Consider the following 21,093-nt stretch of genomic DNA (forward strand, 5'->3'; position numbering starts at 1 on the left):
TTGGAAGGTGGCCATGGTTTAACCTTTATTTACAACAATTATATGTCACACACAATGACAGGCTGAACTAAGAGAAGTATTCCAGTATGGTGGCACAGAGGCAAAAGAAAAATGTTTTCAAAGCAGTAGAAATAAATAAATGAAAAGTGCAAAGTATGTGACCAGTTCTGGCTGATCCCATCCACGGCATCCTGGAGAAGCTCATCTCAGCCATCAAAACCAACCCTGAGGTCTTATTCAATTCTCTTTCCACTGATATTATATTTACGTTGTTATCTTCTTTAAATGAATCCTCTAAATACACAACACTATGGCTCAACACTTAAAAGTGTGAATACGGTGTTAGCGTCTGGCTACATCACAAAGTCCCACACTTAATCTGAATGATCAGACCCTGGAACATCGGGGTCGACCCGTATCGACTAAAGCTCTTGAATCTCGTTGTCTTTCCATCCAGCGTCTTCTTTGTTTATGACATCTGTTTTTTATCCTGAGATATTTGTATTCTCTTGGTTCTTACCAGCTTCATCACATCACCAGCCCTGCCACTCGCTCCCTGTGAATTTTGAAGATGCTGCTGGAAGCTCAGTGACGTGGTTGCAAAAGGGGGGACACATGCAGTGGCTTTTTCGTGATAGGTAGTAAAGTTAGCTGGCAGCAGGTTGCTGCTAGACACTAGTTTACGACCTACTATTTAGCTAACTACCAGTAAAGAAGCTAAAGAGCTTGGCCGCTAAGGAAACATTTATAATCATGGCAAATTCAAGGAAACAATCCATTACAACCCATTTCAATCTGACAGTTGACTGAGTCCGTATCACTTTTATGGAGAAGTTTATACCTGGGCATCAATGCTACATATTAATAGAATAATGCTCACTGCACCACTGACTCACCTGCTGTTCCTTCAAACAACAGCAGTATCAGTCGGGTCTGCTCTTAGTCAGAAGTGTTAAAGAAAGAACTACCTACCTAAGAAGTCTAATGACTGTGGTGATTCCAGGTGAAATTAACTGATTTCAGTTTAAAATGCTGGTGTTGTTTCTCACCTTTTTTATTTATCTCTGTACATTTATGAAGTCGATTAATGAGGCCGAGGGACAGTTGATCTGATATTTGATTTGGCATCTTTCTGATAACACCGGTCAGCTGTGTAACCTGCGAACAAAGAGTTCTAATCTTCTGAAGAATATTAAAGATTCTTGCACTTTGGAACCTTAAACAAAATGATATTTACAAGTGGTGTAACTCAGGAAGGATTTTGTATTTACAGACATCAAGCACAGAACCCTCCATCCCTCATTCAGACCTATGATGTTGAGGTACATTGGGACTCTAGGCCCCAGCCTGTTGCGGAGTTTCCAGAGCTTTAATGTGCACACTGGGCAGAGTGAACCAAGCCAAGGGAAGCTCTCGTCCAGCACTGTCGTCCTGGAACTTGATATTAAGGTAGAAGTCCCCGGTGTAGAGGAAAAGCAGGGCCCCCGCACAGACAATGCTTTCTTTGGGTTTAACCTGGTGATGGAGGGGAGACACACAGACAGAATCATTAGCGGCCAGCTTACAATCGTCTCTTAATGAAGCTGGCACTCTCAGCCGGAGTGAGGCCAACAGAGGGGTAGGTTTGAAATGGGCCGTGGCTTTGATGAAGGCAAATGGACAAATGCAGTTTTTCCTCGATCACAGAAGAACAATTCTGATAATAACGCAGTTTAAACATTTAGAAATATAGGGAATTCATACATGTTTTCATCCACATTTTACACTATCAGCTTTTTTTCATTCATCTCCAGCTTGCTCATCATTCAGGATTGAGAAGGTCTTACATTGAAAGGCTCCTTTCTACGATCCCTTCTCTTGTTAGGTTCTTTTTCATTCAAAGATTTCTTCACTGACCCATGACCAAGCTGGTGTTTGGTGGTTTTAGCCTTTTTTATTAAGGCCGCTCTGCTGTACATTTTATAAAATGTTTCTCTAGTTTGCCACACAGCAACCGGCTCCACTTCAATTGAACTGAGTGAGTTGAAACGAGCTTGAGTTATGTAATCCATCAAAGAGTTCCCAACAGTACGCACATGTTATCGTAAGCACTGAAATTCCATGAAACATTCTTGTTATTCTGAGAAAACTTAAAGCGAGAATGAGTATATTATTATGATATAATATCATGATCAAATTGTGCATAATAAAATAAAAAAACACAAAATAAATGTTTACTTCAAATTATTTGACATTTTAGTCAAAATTGGGTTATAATTTGTTTTATCATAGCAACATTTTTTCCATATTTAATACAAATGAACATATTTGTCAGAAACTGTAACTTCCACCCTGGGAATACAGAAATTGGGGCTACAGTCAATATAATACATTGATAAACAAACACAAATATATCCTCATGGCTGTGTAAAACCATACTGTGTATCAGGTTTTTGTTGTTGTTGATACTGCTTAAAAAGGCAGAGTAGAGGGACCTAAGGAAAAAGCTGACTTGGTATATCGTTTATTCCCAGGCACTTCATGATATAATTTTTCCTCTCCCCTCACCTGTAGTAACCGACTGTTATTTCCATGGTCAGTGGTAATAGAGCCGTCTTTTATCAAAGCCTAGCTATTGCACCGACTTAAGATTGAATAAGTAACGATGGAAACATTTCTGCCAGAACACATGGCCCATTTTAAAGTAACCTAAAACAGCAAATCAGAACAAAAAAAAATGTGAATTTGTTGTTCTGCTCCTATTTCCTTGACTTTGCACAAGGACTAAGACATAGCTCTCATTACTCTCACTATTAGTACATTTAAAGTGTCATCTACTACTGTGGCATGTGTGCATAAACAGCAATCTTTATTCTGACAAGGTTTAAATGTAATGCGACCACAACCTGAAGCTCTAGGGTTGCATTATGTGATAAAACTGTGTGAAATGTCTTCAGAGAGATTCGCGCCACCACTGACCGTGTCGATGTAGAAGGTGTTGGAGCCAATGAAGGTAACAGCCTCCTCCAGGTCGTAGATTTGAACTCCATTTTGGTAGTCCTGGTATGGCACCACAGTCAGAGCCAGGGGTCCTACCAAGTTCTTGCTCAGGTTGGTCAGTTTTACCTCCAGGCTTACAGAGTCGCCCACATTACAGTCGACAATGACATCGCAGTCACATGGCTTCCCATTCACCAACACATCTGGAAAAGAGACCAGGAGGGGGATTAGCTCTTATTTCAAACCATTTGTACTAAAGTAGGACTCTGAATCTGGCAGGGACGAGAATGAAGACCTTTCAAACCACCATTGAAAATCTGGTGCCCAATCATTCACAGAAATCCTGTCCAATCTGTACTTTGTTTGTATTCATCAAAACCTGACCAGACCATTAATGGGCCATCTCACTGTTTCTGTGGTGGATCAAAAGCCTTTGTTTGTCATTAAATACATTTTATTGATATGAGTGGAGAGCGCAGAATAGCTGTGGCTATTAAACTGAATTCCCTCCTGTTCATCTCATGCATGAATTATTTCAGTCAAGAAGGGATGAATGAGATTGTTAGAAAAATCCCACGACCCCCCTACACACACTATTCTGAAGTAAACTCACATGGCTACACCCCCCTCTCTTGTGACAACCAACCAAGAAACATTGAGGGAGTGGCAGCCATTGGCTGAGGAGCAAAGCGCGACTAGATGATTTGTGAACTAAAGGCTCTTGTACACTCCTAGCAGGCCGAGGGGAAGACGGACACGAAGGTGGGGGGTTCAGGAGGTTCAGTTCATGCCGATAATGATGACTCCTCTAAGAAAAACGGTGGCATACACACACAAACATACTTGCACAAAGCAGTTGTCATACACTTTCTAGTGTTACAGTCTGATGAAGAAGGGGAGTTTCAATGGTGTGAAAAGAACAATATGTGTGATTTAAGGGGAATCTATTGGCAGAATATTAATATAATATTCATTATTTGGATTATATTGGTTTCTAAAAACTTGGGGCAGTTCCTCCACTGTGGTTTCGACAGTAGCCCAGACTGGACAAAGCAGACACAGGCTCCAGTCAGTGGGAGCGAGGACAGCTCCTCATATGTAAGTTTCCTCAAGCCACAATAAGTACATCTAGGTTACTAAATATTTCATATTTTGACTTTTCAAGATTCAAGTAGTATAAAATTGTCAACATTCTACAATGGTTGCTTCTAGTTCAACAAAAAGACTGTGCAGATAGATGACATGAAATAAAGTTAAAGTATATGTTAAAGAATTTTAAATCAGAGAAGGTTTCTATCGTTTTAAGTATTTCTTAACCCAACGTTAATAATAAAATCAAGTTCAATCTGACAATATTCTGATGCAATCTGCAGCAAATGAGTTGGGATTGTTTTACCAAATATTGTAAGGCTAGAAGGGTTGGCCATGTTGTTACCTGAATAACCAGCATTCTTTAAACTTTAGGTGATATTATTGACAATACAACTGCAATTCTTTAGTTTGTTAATTTCATTCAGTTAAGTAATAATATCCTATTCCTTTGGCAGCTGTAAAGAGATTATCAAAAGTTCATACTTATACTGAAAGACCTTTAGTGATGATATATTGTAGACATACATGCACACAACAGATACACACAACAAACACACACACACAAATTGCACATAGCATTTCATAGCCAGTAGCACAGATGCTATAGTGACACCTCAGCAAATAGTTATATTTAGTTTGTTCAAAGTCTTGTTGCTAGGAGATGTACAAATTATAGGTATCCTACGTTGGTTCTAAAACTGGGAATAAATGATTTCACATTAAAGGCGAACAAAAGAGGGGGGGGGGGGTAGTTAGTCTGCACTCCCACACACGTGCAGCTCAGTCACACACACTCACAGCCTGAACACTTGATACACACTTTGTCTATTTGTGATTGTGTATCAGCACTGAGACAATCAACTGGTGAAGACAACATGAACGCAAGAAAACAAGCAGTGGGAAGACAAGATGGCTTGATCCAAGGAGGATAACTGCAACTGTGTGCACAATTACTTATTATGAAAGAAAAATAGGTTTATCCCAGTTGTGGGAAATTTGCACCAATGAGATTGGACAACAGAAGCTAATACCCACTTGTTAGACTGCTCACACATTACTAAAACAACCAAGAATGAGCGAAAAAGGTTCCTGGTCATGGTTCTCTAAGGGACCTCAACAGACATCTGAAAGTCCCCAGAGAGGAGCTGAAAGGTCAAGACAAACCCTTGCTTTTTAGAAGCATCTGCTGTGTGTTCATGAGCTGAGTGCTGCAGTGTCTCTGTATCCAGGCCCTTTTCTTCACCTCCACAGCCTTCTGGTAAGTAGGTATGTCGGAGGAGGAAGCTTTGCCGAAGGCTAAATGTGCACAGGTTACATCCCCCAAGCTTAGAGAGGGCAACAGGGCTGAATAATCTCAGCAAAATATTGAATCCTTTTCTGATGAAAGGTACGCTCTGAACTCTGAATATACCAATTCAACTGGATAACTATTTGTGGTGTACAGAGCATTTACAACATATGCCACAAACTTATCCTGTTTTTGTATGAATACAGTCGTTGCGGAAGTTCTGTGAGTCAAATAAGCTTCAAAACTTTCTTGCTAAGAAAAACCAGATCAACAACGCATCGGTTGAAACATTGCATTTGATTCGATATTCTATCTAATTATGACATTCATAAATCCAAATCATTGATTACTGTTGTCGTACAGATATGGTAATGACAAAATGGCAATACAACCTGCCATGTTACATATACTTCTGGTACCTAAGCTACTTTATCTTATCTTTGTCTTTCAATACAGAGATGCTAAGGTAAAAAGCTTAAAACACTGATAATATTTGAGGTTTTGGAAGGTTGCAGAGCCGGTAATGACAATGTATTGAAATAAGCTGTGATTTACCTAAAGAGCAGTCACAAGGTACTCCTCGATGAATTTAGAGAAAGAATGTTGCTAAATTGCCTGTTACATCTTTTGTATAGCACTTTGAACACCTCCTTGTGAGCTGTAAAATAAACCTGCCTTGACTATATTGCTAAAATAATCATTTACATCTACTTCTTGAGAGAATGGCCTTTTCCAGTAATGACAAATATAGAATTGATATATAAGTATTTAATTGAAAAAAGATACGTTTTTTTAACTGATCGGTCAGATGAGGATTTCACAACAGATTGCGAATGGACAAGAGGTATTCAGAGTTTATGAGTGAAATCTGGCAAACGAAATGGTGCTTAAAATACTGTAATATTTAATTGAACACAAAACAATTCTTACACTAAATCTGCTTCGCCTAATGACAGCAGAGTAAATTTACTGTTGCCAGTTTTGTCATTAAAGCAGTTAAAGCAACGGTCACTTGTTACAGCTTGTAAAGACATTAACGTTAATTATGCAACTCTCAATTAAAACTGCAATCTGAAAAAGGCAATTAAAAACAATCCGTTGCTAAGCCCCAGAGATACTAAGTCCTGGCTGCAAACCTTTTTAAGGGAACCGTTTTGTCTTAACAGAGACAAGACAGTGAGGGGTTTCTGCAGTTTGATGATGAAATTAGCTGGAGGGAGGAGGTAAAGGAGGGAGAGCTGGAGAGGAGACTGGAAAATAAAGAGGCGAGTGAGCTGCAGAGAAACAGTTATAACAATCAGAGGAATGGTCCTAATAAAAGCCGCCAGAAACCACAGGATAGGCAAAAGTCAGCAGGAAGGAGGATGAGGATTTGGAGGGAGAAATATCACTGCAACTCAAGAAAACACTGCTCTGTCAGTGTGGTGCGAGCAACAGGTACATCACTAGGCAAGTGTGTTTGTAGAGCAATGTGTGGAATAAAAAAGTGTTTGTAAGATTTGAATCTTTCCTTTCACTGTGTTGAGACAAGTTCATCAACAAATTCAAAGAAATGAGAGCTATTCATCTCTTTATTAAATTCCTGACCATGCTAACGAGCAAATACATTACTTTCAACATGTTACATAACACGTGAGCTGAGCGTTTATTCAAGCACGCATACACACACGCTCTGACCAGATGCTGCTGCTGCTGCTGGAGTCTGCAGAGGCAAAGCGCTGCAGCAGGCGTCACCACAGCAACCAGGAGAGAGAGAGAGAGAGAGAGATAGAAGAGAGAGAAAGAGAGAAAGAGAGAGAGCGAGATATGACACCTCCCCCCCAGCTGAGTATGAAAGCCACAGATCAAACTACTACTCAGAGATTAAAAATGCTGCACCTCCCCTCACCGTTTCACTGTCACCCATGAGGTGTGAGCGCAGGTGGAGATAAAGATGATGACTGACATTGGCAGATTCTCCTATGTTTACGTGTGTCAGCTTGTTAAGATCCACGCGCAAAATATTGTGCAACAAGACGAGGAAGCGTAGGGATCAGAAACAGGAAAATATGGATGTCAAGTCCGTCACACCTTGTATGAACTGATATGTTTGAAGTGTGTAAAAGGAAATGCTCATTAAAAAAGGGGGATGTTAGTATAGTGCAAAACGCGATAACATCAGAAATATACTACATTGAACTGGAGTAGTTGTGTGTGTGTGTGTGTGTGTGTCTGTGTGTGCATAAGACAAGTTAAGGTTTTTGGCATGTTTAAAATAATAAAATAAAAAGTGTTTATACAAGTAAAGTTCCTACAAAAAGCAGAAGACCTTTAGTTTAGAAAAGAACAAAATGAAAAAAAAAAAAAAGATAAATCCAAAGATCTCTAAATTCATCATCCTGGGACCAAACTTTTCTGCACCAGATTTCAGATCATTGTGTCCAATAGTTGTTGAGAGATTTCAGTCTGGACCACGGTGATATTTGAGTTATACTGCTGTGATCACCGCCATTAACAAGACTACCCTGACAGAATTAGAGCCCATGGTTAAAGCCGAGCTGCAGGTTAAACTGTACTTCAGTGGTCTCTTTTCCTCCGGGATGAACATTAACAAAGAGTTGTGCTCTGGCCCAGATGACCAGGTCATCAAGGCTTAACAGCCCACCCTGGCCAGCGGCTGCAAGCCAGGCATGGTCATTGATGAATGCTCCGATGGAGCCGAAGGATGTGCTTTAAAAGGTTGAGGTGTGCTGCAGTAAGTCTAAAAATAACCTGCCAGCCTCTGATAGCCCCCTAAGCCATCTGCCCCCATTATAATTATCCCCACAACAACCGCTCACTTGATATCAGTTTTCATTCTCTTCAACCAATGTTAGAAGATTCCCTCGGTTCTGATGAAAAGAACCCAGGGAGATGTTCAGATATGAACTCACTCACTTGACAAGAAACATCTCCACATACATCAGAGTAGGTCAGACGGCCTATACATCTAATAGGTTATTAATGTTGACTGCTTTGTAGCGACTTATGGAGTCTGAAAAATGGCCAATTAGCAAAAATAATGAAAGTCTAACTTAAATGTGCAAATTTAGTTTACTCACATAGGAGCAAACATGGCAAATTTGTTGCCTCTGCCCACAAGGCAAATCATTAAATAAAAAAAAAAAAAAAAAAAAAAATAAGAAATGCGAATAGAATTTTCATGACATTAAAAAATTAAGTTTGTCAAGGTGAATACAAAATGTAGCTGTTATCTCTGACTAGCATCATGAAAAACTGTCAAAAAGAAAAGTAGATGCGTAATGTTGCAGTCGTTCTAAGAAACATTGGAAAACTATCTGCTTTGTGCTTTTAGAAGCTGAGCTCATTTGAAGCTAATTAAAGCTGCGGCAAGTTCAACTGAAAGAAGCTAGCAGTGATTTTTCCTACTGCAAGAATAAAAGCCTGCTGTGACATCCAAATACGCTGGTGAGTTTGAAAAACTCCTTCGGGCATTTGGTGAGAGACTTCAGGACATGAAATATAAACAAAAGGGAGTAAACACATTTAATAGGGTTTTTAATGTGGAACCAGCGGATATGCCTGACAACATGCTATAAAAAAATCCTTGAGCTGCAAAAGCAACAATGAGCTCAAAGCTACAGTACAGCAACCTGCCTCTGCTCGAGTTCCATGAACTGTATGCTCGTTTCTGATAAAACCTGAAGAAAACAGGAAATCCAGCAGTGAGTAGCATCATCATCATAATTACAATCTGACATCAGACTCCTCACCAAAGAAAATCAGTTCTAGCCATTGACATTAGACGTGTGATGTTAGGGTTCAATAATTCAGAAGGGCTCTCAAAGGATGTTATGCAAACTGAAATAGCCCCTGAAGTATAGGAAAAAGGAACACCCACCCTACAGGAACCTTACAGATTCTGAGTAATTGCTGTCCATGTGCTTCTTATCTAAACCCAACACTGTGTGTAATTGTTTCACTGTTAGTAGGGACATTTAAAAAGTGTCATCCCAAACAAACAGAACTGCTTGGCGACTATAATATTCAATCAGCAGTGTGCAGCAGCCTGTGGCAGAAAGACAGGGGTTTTTGTTGCAGCAACAGTTTATGAGCTACGTAGACTGCTATTGGCTCGTTTCCACACAGGACAACTAACTGAGCTGAGCTGCTTCCAGCCTGAACACACACTCATTGCTGCTCTATAAGTACCAAGGCCACAGGAGCAACAGGATTACTCATCCAAAACATTCAGCATCACTTCCCTACTGGTGACTTATGTTTACTCCAAAAAATACTCCTCTCTCTTTTCACCCTTCATTCGATCGCTTTATTTTTATCTTCAACAACAGTTTACTTGTCTGGCTCACTGCTGCATGGTCGCGCTCAAGGTTATAATTGTTTAACGTCCTTATCCTTTTCTTGCAGCTGCACTGAAACCAGGCTTTTTAAAAGCATGCGACCACTGTGAGGACACCGAGGTTAAGGTGCTTACACACGCTTATTGAGCACTTTAACAATGCGACTTATTGTGATGTGTCAGACTACAACAAGTGGGAATAAGAGTGCACTCTCCGGTGCTTGAAGAAAAAAATCACGATAGTTCTGGAGAGCCTCTCGTTTAAGAGAGGAATAGAAAAAATAATGAATGGGTTCAAATATAAGTTAACAAAATGACTATGTAGGGGGTGAGGATTGGCTAATGTTGTCTTAATTGCTCTCAGCTTAATTTGAAGATCACAGTAGAGGAAGCCACAAATATTCCTCTTTGAGACGGACTGCGAGCTGCCAACACCTGATTTCCGCTCCACGTTTATACTGCTAGGTGCCTAGTCCACTTGGTTTATCGCCTCCTAGGGGGGAGTATTTCCCACATGAGAAAACATGAAAAGCATCAACCACAATGAAAATACAATAACATGGGCATGGTTGTACTTCAAACAATATCCTCAACGGAATGACAAACAGCATCTGAAACCCACTCCCCAACATCTTTCTGACTGGAGGAGTGGGTTGTGTCACACAGTTTTTGTGAGTTTTAGAAACCGACAATCTAACACACACACACACACACACACACACACACACACACACACACACACACACACACACACACACACACACACACACACACACACACACACACACACACACACACACACACACACACACACACACACACACACACACACACACACACACACAAAACAATAGAAATGATCTGTTCATTAATTTTAAGCCAGCACCAACACAAGGAGTCAAGGGATCCCCAAATCCATCATTTCGAGACCAAAAATGTCTGAACCAAATTTCAAACTTATTTCAAACATCTTTTACATTCTAATGTAAATTCAAAAAACTAAATGACCCCTTTAGTCACTCCTACTAGCTATTAACATGCATCACATAACTCAGTGTATTGTACTGTTTAACAAGCACTTGTGTGTAAAAAGTGGCCAATTAGTCCATATTTGCATTTGGTTTTCTGACTCTAAAATGGAAGCATAACATCTCATGCAGATTAGGTTTTATCCACACACAGCTACTGAAACAATTATTTCTATAGCTGACTTAATTTTAGTGAAGAAAGAGAGTAAAATGTGCAGTGACATAGTTTACTCTTTGGCAAACCTTGATATCACCTCGAATGTTTCATTTTCACAGATCTGTGAGTATAGCCTCTTGGAAAAAATTAATTTTAGGTTTAGTACATTTCCTATTTAGCAACGTCTATTTAACATCTATAATTCCCCAAATAAAAGAGATTGATCACGTGGGGAGCACAACTGTGGTGGCTGTTTGTCATTACACTTTAATGGGCCCCATGCTGAGAGGGCATTCTCAGCTTCCTGCAGTCCCCACTATTCAAATCTGTCTCTTTTTCTGAACTACACTAGACTTTAACACAGTGTGTTCAGGACTGAGCAGGGACTGTATACATCTCGGTAAATGTGCTATTGCACAGCTGCAAAAAGACATTGGTTATAAAAATCAATCTGTGCATGGTTTGTTGTGTGATTCCAGGAGTCAAACTCAAACATTAACTTGAAGAGAATTAGCATGAGCTGATGAGCTTGACTTGGACTCAATAGCATCTAGAGGAGGAGAGGAAATGTGGGTTTGATTTTGAAAGCAGATAATCCTGCACTGAGCTAGAATATTACAACTGGTTTTGAACTAAAGAACAATGCTTTGTCTCAATGTGATTCCAAATAAATAAAAACAAATCTTGACCTGCTGCCAGATTTAACTGAGTGCAGAGGCAAGCCACAACTCTGAGGTTTAACCTTCACATCACATTTAAGCACAAAGTAAAATCAGATGGAGGGTTGGAAAAAGCCCATGATGTTACATGAATTCCACCTTGTACTGTGTCAACAACAGTCCTGCTCTGACATGATTTGGCACTAAAGCATAACTCTCTCTGTGCTCATCTTCTCTGCTTCATGCCTAGCATGTGTCTTCTTAAGGGCCCAAGGAAGTGTAGCGTCAAATTTGGTGCGATTTGGAAACGGTATACATATGATATTAATAAACTTTGATTGAACAGGCGACCAGCACTCAGCCAAGATTATCACAACAACAGCCTGTTTGTGACAGCAACAACTGATTCACCAGTCTGGGGTACTAAGTCCAGCTTCACCGAACTTGCTGCAACCAGCATTACCACAGGCCAAGTATCCAGTCCATTGCAGACAGCCATGTTTACAACAGGCACTGCACTAATGCTGTTGATAATGTAAAGAAATCTTTGTTTTAAAGAGAACAACTCAGATTGAGCTTTGAACTCTCATGATACTATCGGACTCATGAATGTCAATTTAAAAGAAACGAGAAAAATCATCATTAATTCCTCAGAATCTCCTTCCTCTTTAAAACCTGGCACCTAAATTACTCTAAACTACTTCAGTTTAATGTGAGCTAGGCTAGTAGCAACTACTGTAGCCTCTAGTCTCAAGAGGCGGGCTACAGAGGTCTGATAAGCCCACTTCTTTGTAGCTCCACACCCACTGAGTTTTCATTTTCAGACTTGCAGAATTCTGCCCCAACTGAATTGAAGTGATCCCTCTTGAGACGCAAATGCAGAAATTTCTTTTCATGCAATACTCCCCATGACCCACAAACTGATTCTGAGGTGCCTTTAAAGAATGAAGCATACCATTTCTTATTATATGCAGAGAGTTAAGACAGCTCTGGTAAGTGATAATTTGTACACATGCCTGAACAGCCAGGTTGGAGGGAATGCTTGAAATTTGCTCTGGCCTTTAAGCTACAACCTGTAACCTCCTATATGATGTCTCTGAACTGTTTAGTAAAGCTGCGGAGTTGGGTTTCTATTGCAGATGCTTGCATAACATGTCGACTTCAGTTTTGTGGTTGTTGAAGTATTCTTTGTTTTTTGCTGTTTTAGTAGAAGTGATGTTTGAGCTGTTGCAACTCAGCAGGTGTTTTTTCTGTTTATATTCCTGCAGTCAAGACTGAGGCTATTTATTTCAACTAGCCACGCTAAAATTTTAAAGCAGACACACCTAACAACATCAAATCTTCCTAATCTAAAGTATCACACAACTTAAAGGAATCTCGTTATTGGACCATGAGCTGATGAACTAAAAATTCACTCCCACATCCATAAGGGGCATCAAGGGATCAGGGGTAATCTTATCATACAGCACCACAATAGTAGTGAAGGGATATAAGGGAAATCAATACAGTCCACTATGCAGGTTTTTGAGTTCCAACAGGATCAAATCAATGTCTATTGATATAAAAAATGGATTAATCTGATGTAAAACACAATTCTCATTTAAGTAACATCCCAAAGCGCCAGGCCACAGTATGATGTTGATATTACCATTGTTTTGACTAAAACACATCACTATCAATGCTTGTACAGAAGATCCATGGTTCAATAGTATTTCAGATTGCTTCCCCTGAAGTCAAAGCTGTAAAGTTGTGTGAGAAAATGGACGTGACCACGACCTTTTTAGTAGTTGGACTAAAGACAGTAGTTTGTTCTAAAATAAAATACAATTTTCGCCCATGCATTTGCAGCATCATAGAATAGGTTTTCATGGTGTAATATTCAAAATGAGTATCAATTGTCGAATACTGTATGTATTTGCAGCACCCTCTTTTCACACTTTCTAAAACAATGTGTTTTACTTAGAGGCCCACCTTCCTAAGGGCCAAGTCTGCTCTGATTGGGCAGCTGGCCCAGCTTAGAGATTTTGTGCATATCGGAAATGCTACTCCACTCCACCAGAGGCTTCCTCATCAGCTGTACACATTCTTAAGAACATAACCACTGCTGCTCGGGGAAGTAATATCGGTTAAGAGTATGTGAATACCTTATTTTAAAGCTTTCAAAGAAAACATGCACCGCACTGATTTCACATCGCACAGCAGCACAACATTGCTTGGTTCTAACCTAATTAGTTCCACATCTGAGGATAATGAATGGTGGTCCATCCAACAGTTGAGTCTAGATAGGATTTCTGACCTCAATACAGGATTAATGTAGCCTTGATGCCAGACGAACTTAGCCCCGCCCACAACATTTGAGGTCGGGAAGTTCGGTCTGGAGTCGCTCCGTTAGGGAGAAATTATGCCCGACCGGGCCAATCAGATTGTCAGGGCGGGCTTTATACGATGATGGACTGATGACCAACGGTAACGTAATCAACTACGTCATCAAAGTGCACTTGGGTTGACTTTGTTTTCCACAAACATGCCTGCCGCTGCAGCGCTGAGATGTGTAGATGCTGCCATTGAGTCTGTTTTAGGGGACATCGACAGCGCATTCATTTTGAAAGAGGAACAGAGAAACGCGATCAAGGCATTTGTAGATCGAAAAGATGTTTTTGCCGTCCTTCCTACGGGATTCGGAAAAAGTTTAATCTATCAGCTTGCCCCGATGGTCGCGAAAAAGATGGGACACGGGAATGTCGCGTTCCAACCGTGTTATTATTGTTTTACACGACTCCCCTCGCATAAATACCTGCAGTTTAAGGAGCGGACCTTGTTAATAGACGCACCAGATCCCTCGCTTGCGGACTAGTGCAATAAGACACCTGCCGTACAGCCCCGGCACAAGGATAGGAGCAGGAACAACGACCAATTCGGTCTGTGCGGCATTTCTCAAAAACTATAGTTTAACACCCCTCACCAGCGGAACGAGGTAAGGAAGCTGGTCCCATTTACTTTGCTGCAGGTAGCACGGAACGGGAGTCGCTGTCACGTTAACGCATCAGACTTGTCTCGTGGTGATTTGTTTGTTTATTGTATTTTAACTTTTTTTTTTGGTTTTATGGATTCAAATATTGTGTACTTAATGTCATTCCAGTTTTATGGTGTATTTACGGCTACGATGAAGTGAACACTAAAGAGCCGTGTGCCATCAATAGAGAAACTCTGCGTTATGTTCGGGGGGGGGGGGGGGGGGGGCTGTTACATTCACTGTTTCTCTCAATTTTTACAACCCCAGCAAAAATCGTTTTTTATTGATCTTCTTCTACTTATTTATTTTTTTATTTCCTGGTTCGGTTGAAACACGCCCCATAATCACAGCCCAATGGAGCGGTATCAGACTCACATTCTGAATAGAATTGTGAGTATGACAACGTCAGGCTAGGATTAATGTCAGAAAATTCAGAATAAATTAAAAACAATCAAGTACACGGCTCATGGATGCAAATGCCTTCTTGAGGGACAACAGTTGCATAACTGATGATACAACAGTGGCTTCATTTGTAGCTCTGTATTTGCTCTTAGGGGCAGCTAATGTAATAAATGGATGCCATAGTGATTCTAGACTTTCTGACCTTTGCTACAACACACTCCCAGATTTCTGCTGAATGCCACAAAGCAAATGATTACAAATTTGAGGTTGCAGGGGACAGTTGCAACTAGATTCAAACTCCCATGTTCTCACAGAGCTAAACTATGAGCTCACAAAGCAAGTTTGAAGCTATAGGGCCATGTCTGAGCTGTGTGGAAAAAAGTGCTCAACAGGCCCCATACCGAGCACTTAAAGGCATATCTCTGTTAATCACATATGGACGGAAATAATTAGGGCTATCTTCCCCCAGCCGACATCGATATCTTGAGTGTTGAAGCAGGAAAAAAAGAGCTGCTGCAATAAATCTTGTCAGATAATCCGGTGCGCTGATTTGAACATAACCAGAACAGCTATTCTCACTGTCAGCGACCACATAACAAGGCAGACTGTGTTTCCTGCTCTTCCAGTTCCTTATTTGACCTATGTGTTGGTAAAATGATCAAACTTGCCGAGGTGATTTACTCAAAATAAAGGCATGTTATCTGTTTCAAAACTATGTACTGGAACAGTCGTGAAAGCAAGCAGATTGGGTGGAAGGCCGCAAACAAAAGTGTAATTACAAAGATGAGTTTTTATTGACTCTGGCCACTGTCGCAGTCCATATAGTCACTCATGCATGTATTGTCAACATAGTGATTCCAGAAAGTATCTGCTGATAAAATTATGACTTAGTTAATTAATTTTGTTGGCTCGAGGTTGGGGAGAGTGGCTAAGGTTCGCTTTGCATGAAGACTAAAAATGGCTATAACAGGGAACCTGGTTATTCCAAAAGCAATATAATTTTCCTGATGAAGTTATTATCATGTATGTGCAAGGGATTTGCAGCTATGTTCGATACAGAGGAAGGTTCACTTTAAGTCACTATACCTGGTCAATGAAGTGCCCCTGTAAAACCCTAAATTGTCCTCGGATTCTGTGCATTCCACCCACTTTTTTGGGGTAAAATAAGAACGGAATCAGTTTCCCATTTACAGTCTTTGTGATGGAATCTTAAAACTTGGTCTTACTAAAAGATTTTTAAAGGCATTTTTATGTTGATATAAGCATGAATAAAATTTGAACTGTTGTACTTTATAGACAATATACAACTGTGAATTTTCGACCGACACCTGAGTCGGTGCTCTGACGATTTCACCTATAATTTATAGACACAGCCTCAACAATCAGCTTCCTAATGGTTATTTGCAATCATTATCACATGTTGATATAATTCAGTTAACTCTGCATGTGGGCTTCAGGCTGCCGGATGCAAGCTAGGCTGTCACACTGCATTTTTCCACCTGTATGTGATGAACTTTGGCTTGATATTCACACTTGTGGCAAGGAAAATTCTCAGCATCGACTCCAATACATGTTTAGTTCTTTGTCATTGTCATAGAGAGTAGGGCCTGAGTGTGAGTGTGTTTGTTGGATGATACAGCAAAATGTCAGAGAAAGCTGCTCCCACCCCTCTCACACAGGCCCTGTTAGAGTGTGATAGCTCTTTAGAATTGAAGGGAAGTGAAAAAAACCTGTAGACAAATATCCATATCAGAAATTGAATCAAAGAGATCAAATGTGCAAGATAACTTGTAGGGGAGAGGGGGGTAATCTGAGACATTTTTTTAATTTGCTCCACTCTAGGCGAGCTAAAATGATACATCAGTAAAATTTAAACATTTCCTATTAATTCAGGATGTTTCCTAGCAATGGAAATTATCATAATGTCTTCAGGACAAAGGGCAGTGAAAATATGATTGAAAAAGTGGTCTTGTGTCCCACTTTACCCCAGCTAAGGGGTAAAGTGGCCAAAACTAATATCGGACTAGTAACAGAATCATGGGGATTGGTCAATTAAGCAAATTTATGACTATTATGATTCATGTTGTCTTCCTGGCGTAGTTTCTTGGCATGATGGCTTTTGTACAATGTTTCTGACATTAAAAAATAAAACATATGTAATGTAATGTTACACTAAAACATGTTTAAGAATAAACTTAAGTTGTGCGTCATGTCTCACTTTCCCTCACAGCCCACATTTTAGAAAAAACAACATCTCTTAGCAATTCAGGCTAATCTTCAGCTAGCATCAATCACATGGTTATATATTTCATCAACATGTATGATATAAGTTTTTCTACCTGATTCAATTTGTTTGACACAACAGTTGATTAAGTTCAAAGCAAGAAAATTTACTTTTACATGCAAAAAACAAATTTTTGTGAAAAAACATTCTTACCACAGCACCAGCACCAACTTCTCCTTCATGGCAAGGGGGGAATGTGAGGGGAATGAAAACATAATGGTCACATGACCACAAACGTGTACCGTTGCCTCGATACAGGGGGTGTCTCACATTACCCGATGTCTCACTTTACCCTGCTCTCCCCTAATGTTGCAATAATAAACAGGAAATCTATTTCTGTAGTAAGGAGGAAAGAACAGAACTGATAACTTCAGAGATTGATAAAATACTGTACAGCCTTTAATAATTTAGCCCCGGGGCTTGTTTAAAGCCGAGTTTCGGCACTGATCCCTGACGCTCATCGAACCAAAGTGAAGAGCACAGACAGAGCCAAACGGACAGAAACCTCTCATTAGAAGTAAAAAGAAAAACAGGCAGGAAATGATACATAGGACACTATGGTCGCGGTATTCTAAAAATGGGATTTCAGGTTTAAAACTGACTGAAAAACATGGTAATGTTATTAATCTTCCAAACAGAGTGAACTGACAAAAATCTATTTCGTTTACTTGAGGATATACCCAGTGTATGAAAGAGTATATGTTAAAGATACATATACCCAATGTATGAAGGCTATACATATTCATGTCAATGATATCAGGCTAATGATGATCTATCCTGGGATAACCTCTCCTTCATCATGTTAATGTGGTATCTTCTACATCTCCACTGGGAGGGACATCTCTCCACAGCGAGCCTCCAGGACTTTGATCCCATTTTGTAAAGCACTTCTGAACATCAAACTCTTTGACGCACAGCAAAGCAGTACTGAGTCATATCTGTGATTACCACTCTGCGCACATCACATCTAATTAAATCGGAATTACTTTTTACACTTTCTGGAATGTATCATCAGAATGAATTTGGGGCTATCTGGCTCATAGGCTGGGAATAGACTGCAGATGTTTTGGAGATGTATGGGGCCTTATTTGGTTTGATAAAAAGTAAATCACTACTGCTGGCCTGCCAAGCAGTATACAGGGAGGCTTTTAACATGCAATTGTCTTGAGGCTAATTAAAAAAGGGAGAACGGTTTACGATACTATCAAGTATTTGATCCTTTCTAGTAATGTATGGAATAAACTGAGGAACTTGGATTAAAAAAGCCAACCCAAACATGCATTACATTTGGCATTAGACAATGATGGGCAGTTGAGTGTTTTGGTCATGTAATAACAATGTCTGCAATGGAGAGCAGTCTGGAAACAAACAAAGAGAAGCACACAAACAAAAAATTCGGCAAACATGAGAAATGCGTTGCATGAGGATGGTTTAAAAGGAGCACAATGCCTCTATCGCCATCAAATATTTGCTCACTGGGATGGGATGGCCCTCTGTAGTCTGGAGTATCTACCTCTTCCTCCTGTGACATAATCTCCAAGAATGGAAAACCAAACAAGGCCACTGTACAATAGCCTGCCATAACAATTCCACGATCGAAACTGCGACAACAGCATCAATAAGCAGTGGTGGGGGATTGGGAGGCGGCGCCGGAGACTGTTTTGACTCATCTCCAGAAAAATCAAAGTCATTAGTAAGCCTCCCCAGAGAGCGTCACTGTAGTGAGGGCTAAACATGTTTGTTGTCATATGCCACGCCACACACTTACTCCCATTTCCCTGCCTCATTAATCTGCTTTGCCTCCCTGCCTCTACTTTTAATATGTTCTGACTCTAATTATTCAAATGAGTCCACTTTACCTTCACGGTGAAATTCTAATAAGTGTAGATACCTTCAGGTGCTTTGGTTGAATTCCTTGCACGAGTGCAGGCCAGTGGAAAACAAGTGAGAAGGTACTGCTGCTGTGGTTTTGCTGCCACCTTGATTGATCTTTGTGTAATGAGGCAGAACTTCCACTGACAGGATTAGTTTTCATGAGATTGATCTCCAAAAGGACCGGTTCCTTGTTACAATGTAACTTGTATTACTATGTATTTGTCTGGACAAATGACTATGCTAAAACAAGTTAAGAAAATAATGGTAGGCAAGATTTTTCTCTTTTTACAAGTTGTCTCAAACAAGGCAGGGGGAGCACCACTGCTTCCCATTCCACCTTCTCTTTGCGTTTCAAGCTTGCCATCATGTGGGAGGTTGTATGGTGCAACGAATTGCTCCTGATGACGCAGATGCAGCTGTGACTCGAAGAGGATTTCCCAAGCATGAACCAAAGGGATCCTTCTAAAGGAAATGTCGTTTTCTTATATAAAACAAGAGCAGCACAGCAACAAAGCCCTGCCTCATCACCCACACACAATCTGCTGCTGCACGATGTTCCTGCTGCAGCTTTTTTGTTTCTTGAGCAGAAAATACGACAAACTATTTATGAAGCCTATAATTATCAATTTATACTTTAGAAAACTGCCTAAAAAGGAAATAATTTAACACAAAAGTGTATGCAACAATGAAAAGGAAGCTGGAGAGAGATATGAAGTACTGTTAGATGTATTGTACATTATACAATGGCCATGGATACTTGTTTCTAAACTATGGCCCTTAAATAACTGCAAACAGTGTTTCTTTGGCATTTCGAGACTTTGATTTATTTCTTGGAAGAGAGATATATATATATACATCTAATATATGTTCTTGTTGGAATATATAGGCATCTATCAGTTTACTGAATTTGAGATTAGCACATTTTCCAAGAAACAATCCTGAGGAAATACACCTGAAAAATGTATATTATTAAGGCAATTTTCTGAAAAAATTAATTGCCAAGGTCTTTTTTGATTTGTCCATTTTCAAAACTGTTGCCCATGGCATGTTCTCAGAAAAAACTCTAGCATAATACTGGCTTCTTCACTGGGTATACCATTGAATTGGTTTGTCAGCTAGAACACAATGTGTCCAGTTTACTGGGTGTTCCTCTCCCTTTCTCCCTGTATCAAAAGGCATTCCAAAGAGCTTGATACTAGGACCACTTTAGTTTTCCTTATATGTAAATAATTGTTATAATTTATGGAATTTTATGCTAAATTTTATGGCAGACAATTACTAATCCTTACATTTTTCGCTGTCTTTGTAAATGTTCAGTCACATTAAAGTCAATTTAAATTGGTGTTAAAATGCAGACAGCAGAATTAGCCATTACAATGCAATGTGTCTCACATTTACACTTCATCTCGTAATAATATAAAGGAGCTTTAACATCGTGTTTTGCGGCACTGCTTCATTGCAGACTTTTAACAGTATATGACTATTGAGCAGTGTGCATATATTTGGTCAGACCCTTGCTATCGCTCGCTCTCTTTCTCTCTCTCCTCGTTTTTTCACCAATTTTTCACTGAAATAATTTTTTAGAAACTTTTACCTATTTAAGCAGTATAATTGAAATTTGGTCATTGACCTTGTATTGCATATTAAATAGATATTTTTTTTGCTCACTTGCAGTGTATGACAGTTGTATTTATCGGCACATATTGTTTGGATTTACTGTTGTAAAGATGTTTATGCTGCTCACTTGGCCGGATAACTCTTAAAAACACATTTTAATCCCAATGACAAATTTAGCTCGTTCAAAAAGGGGTACATTCTGCCTTGACACAGCCCTGCTCTTTTTTGTGAAAAGTCAAGGCAGGTCTATTTCAGTATTCTTCCAACCAACATTCAAAACAAAATTGAGTCTTTGAGAAGAATCACATTCAACCACATGAATGAAGCTAAATTCTCAGGAGTGAGGGACGAACAAGAGTG

General features: G+C 39.8%; 1 protein-coding gene across 3 annotated transcripts in view; it reads right to left on the reverse strand.

The window, feature by feature from the left end:
• The window catches only part of trappc9 (trafficking protein particle complex subunit 9), a 196,876-nt gene continuing 175,783 nt past the window's right edge, over positions 1 to 21,093 (reverse strand). For all 3 annotated transcript variants that reach the window (XM_062409866.1, XM_062409865.1, XM_062409868.1), the window contains 2 exons: positions 2,959 to 3,182; positions 1 to 1,515 (listed from right to left, as the gene is read on the reverse strand). In XM_062409866.1, the coding sequence (XP_062265850.1) occupies positions 1,336 to 1,515; positions 2,959 to 3,182 (404 nt within the window). In that variant the 3' untranslated portion in view covers positions 1 to 1,335. The remainder of the gene's footprint in view (positions 1,516 to 2,958; positions 3,183 to 21,093) is intronic.

Source organism: Platichthys flesus, chromosome 17 (assembly GCF_949316205.1).
Source record: "Platichthys flesus chromosome 17, fPlaFle2.1, whole genome shotgun sequence".
NCBI classification, from domain to species: Eukaryota; Metazoa; Chordata; class Actinopteri; order Pleuronectiformes; family Pleuronectidae; genus Platichthys; species Platichthys flesus.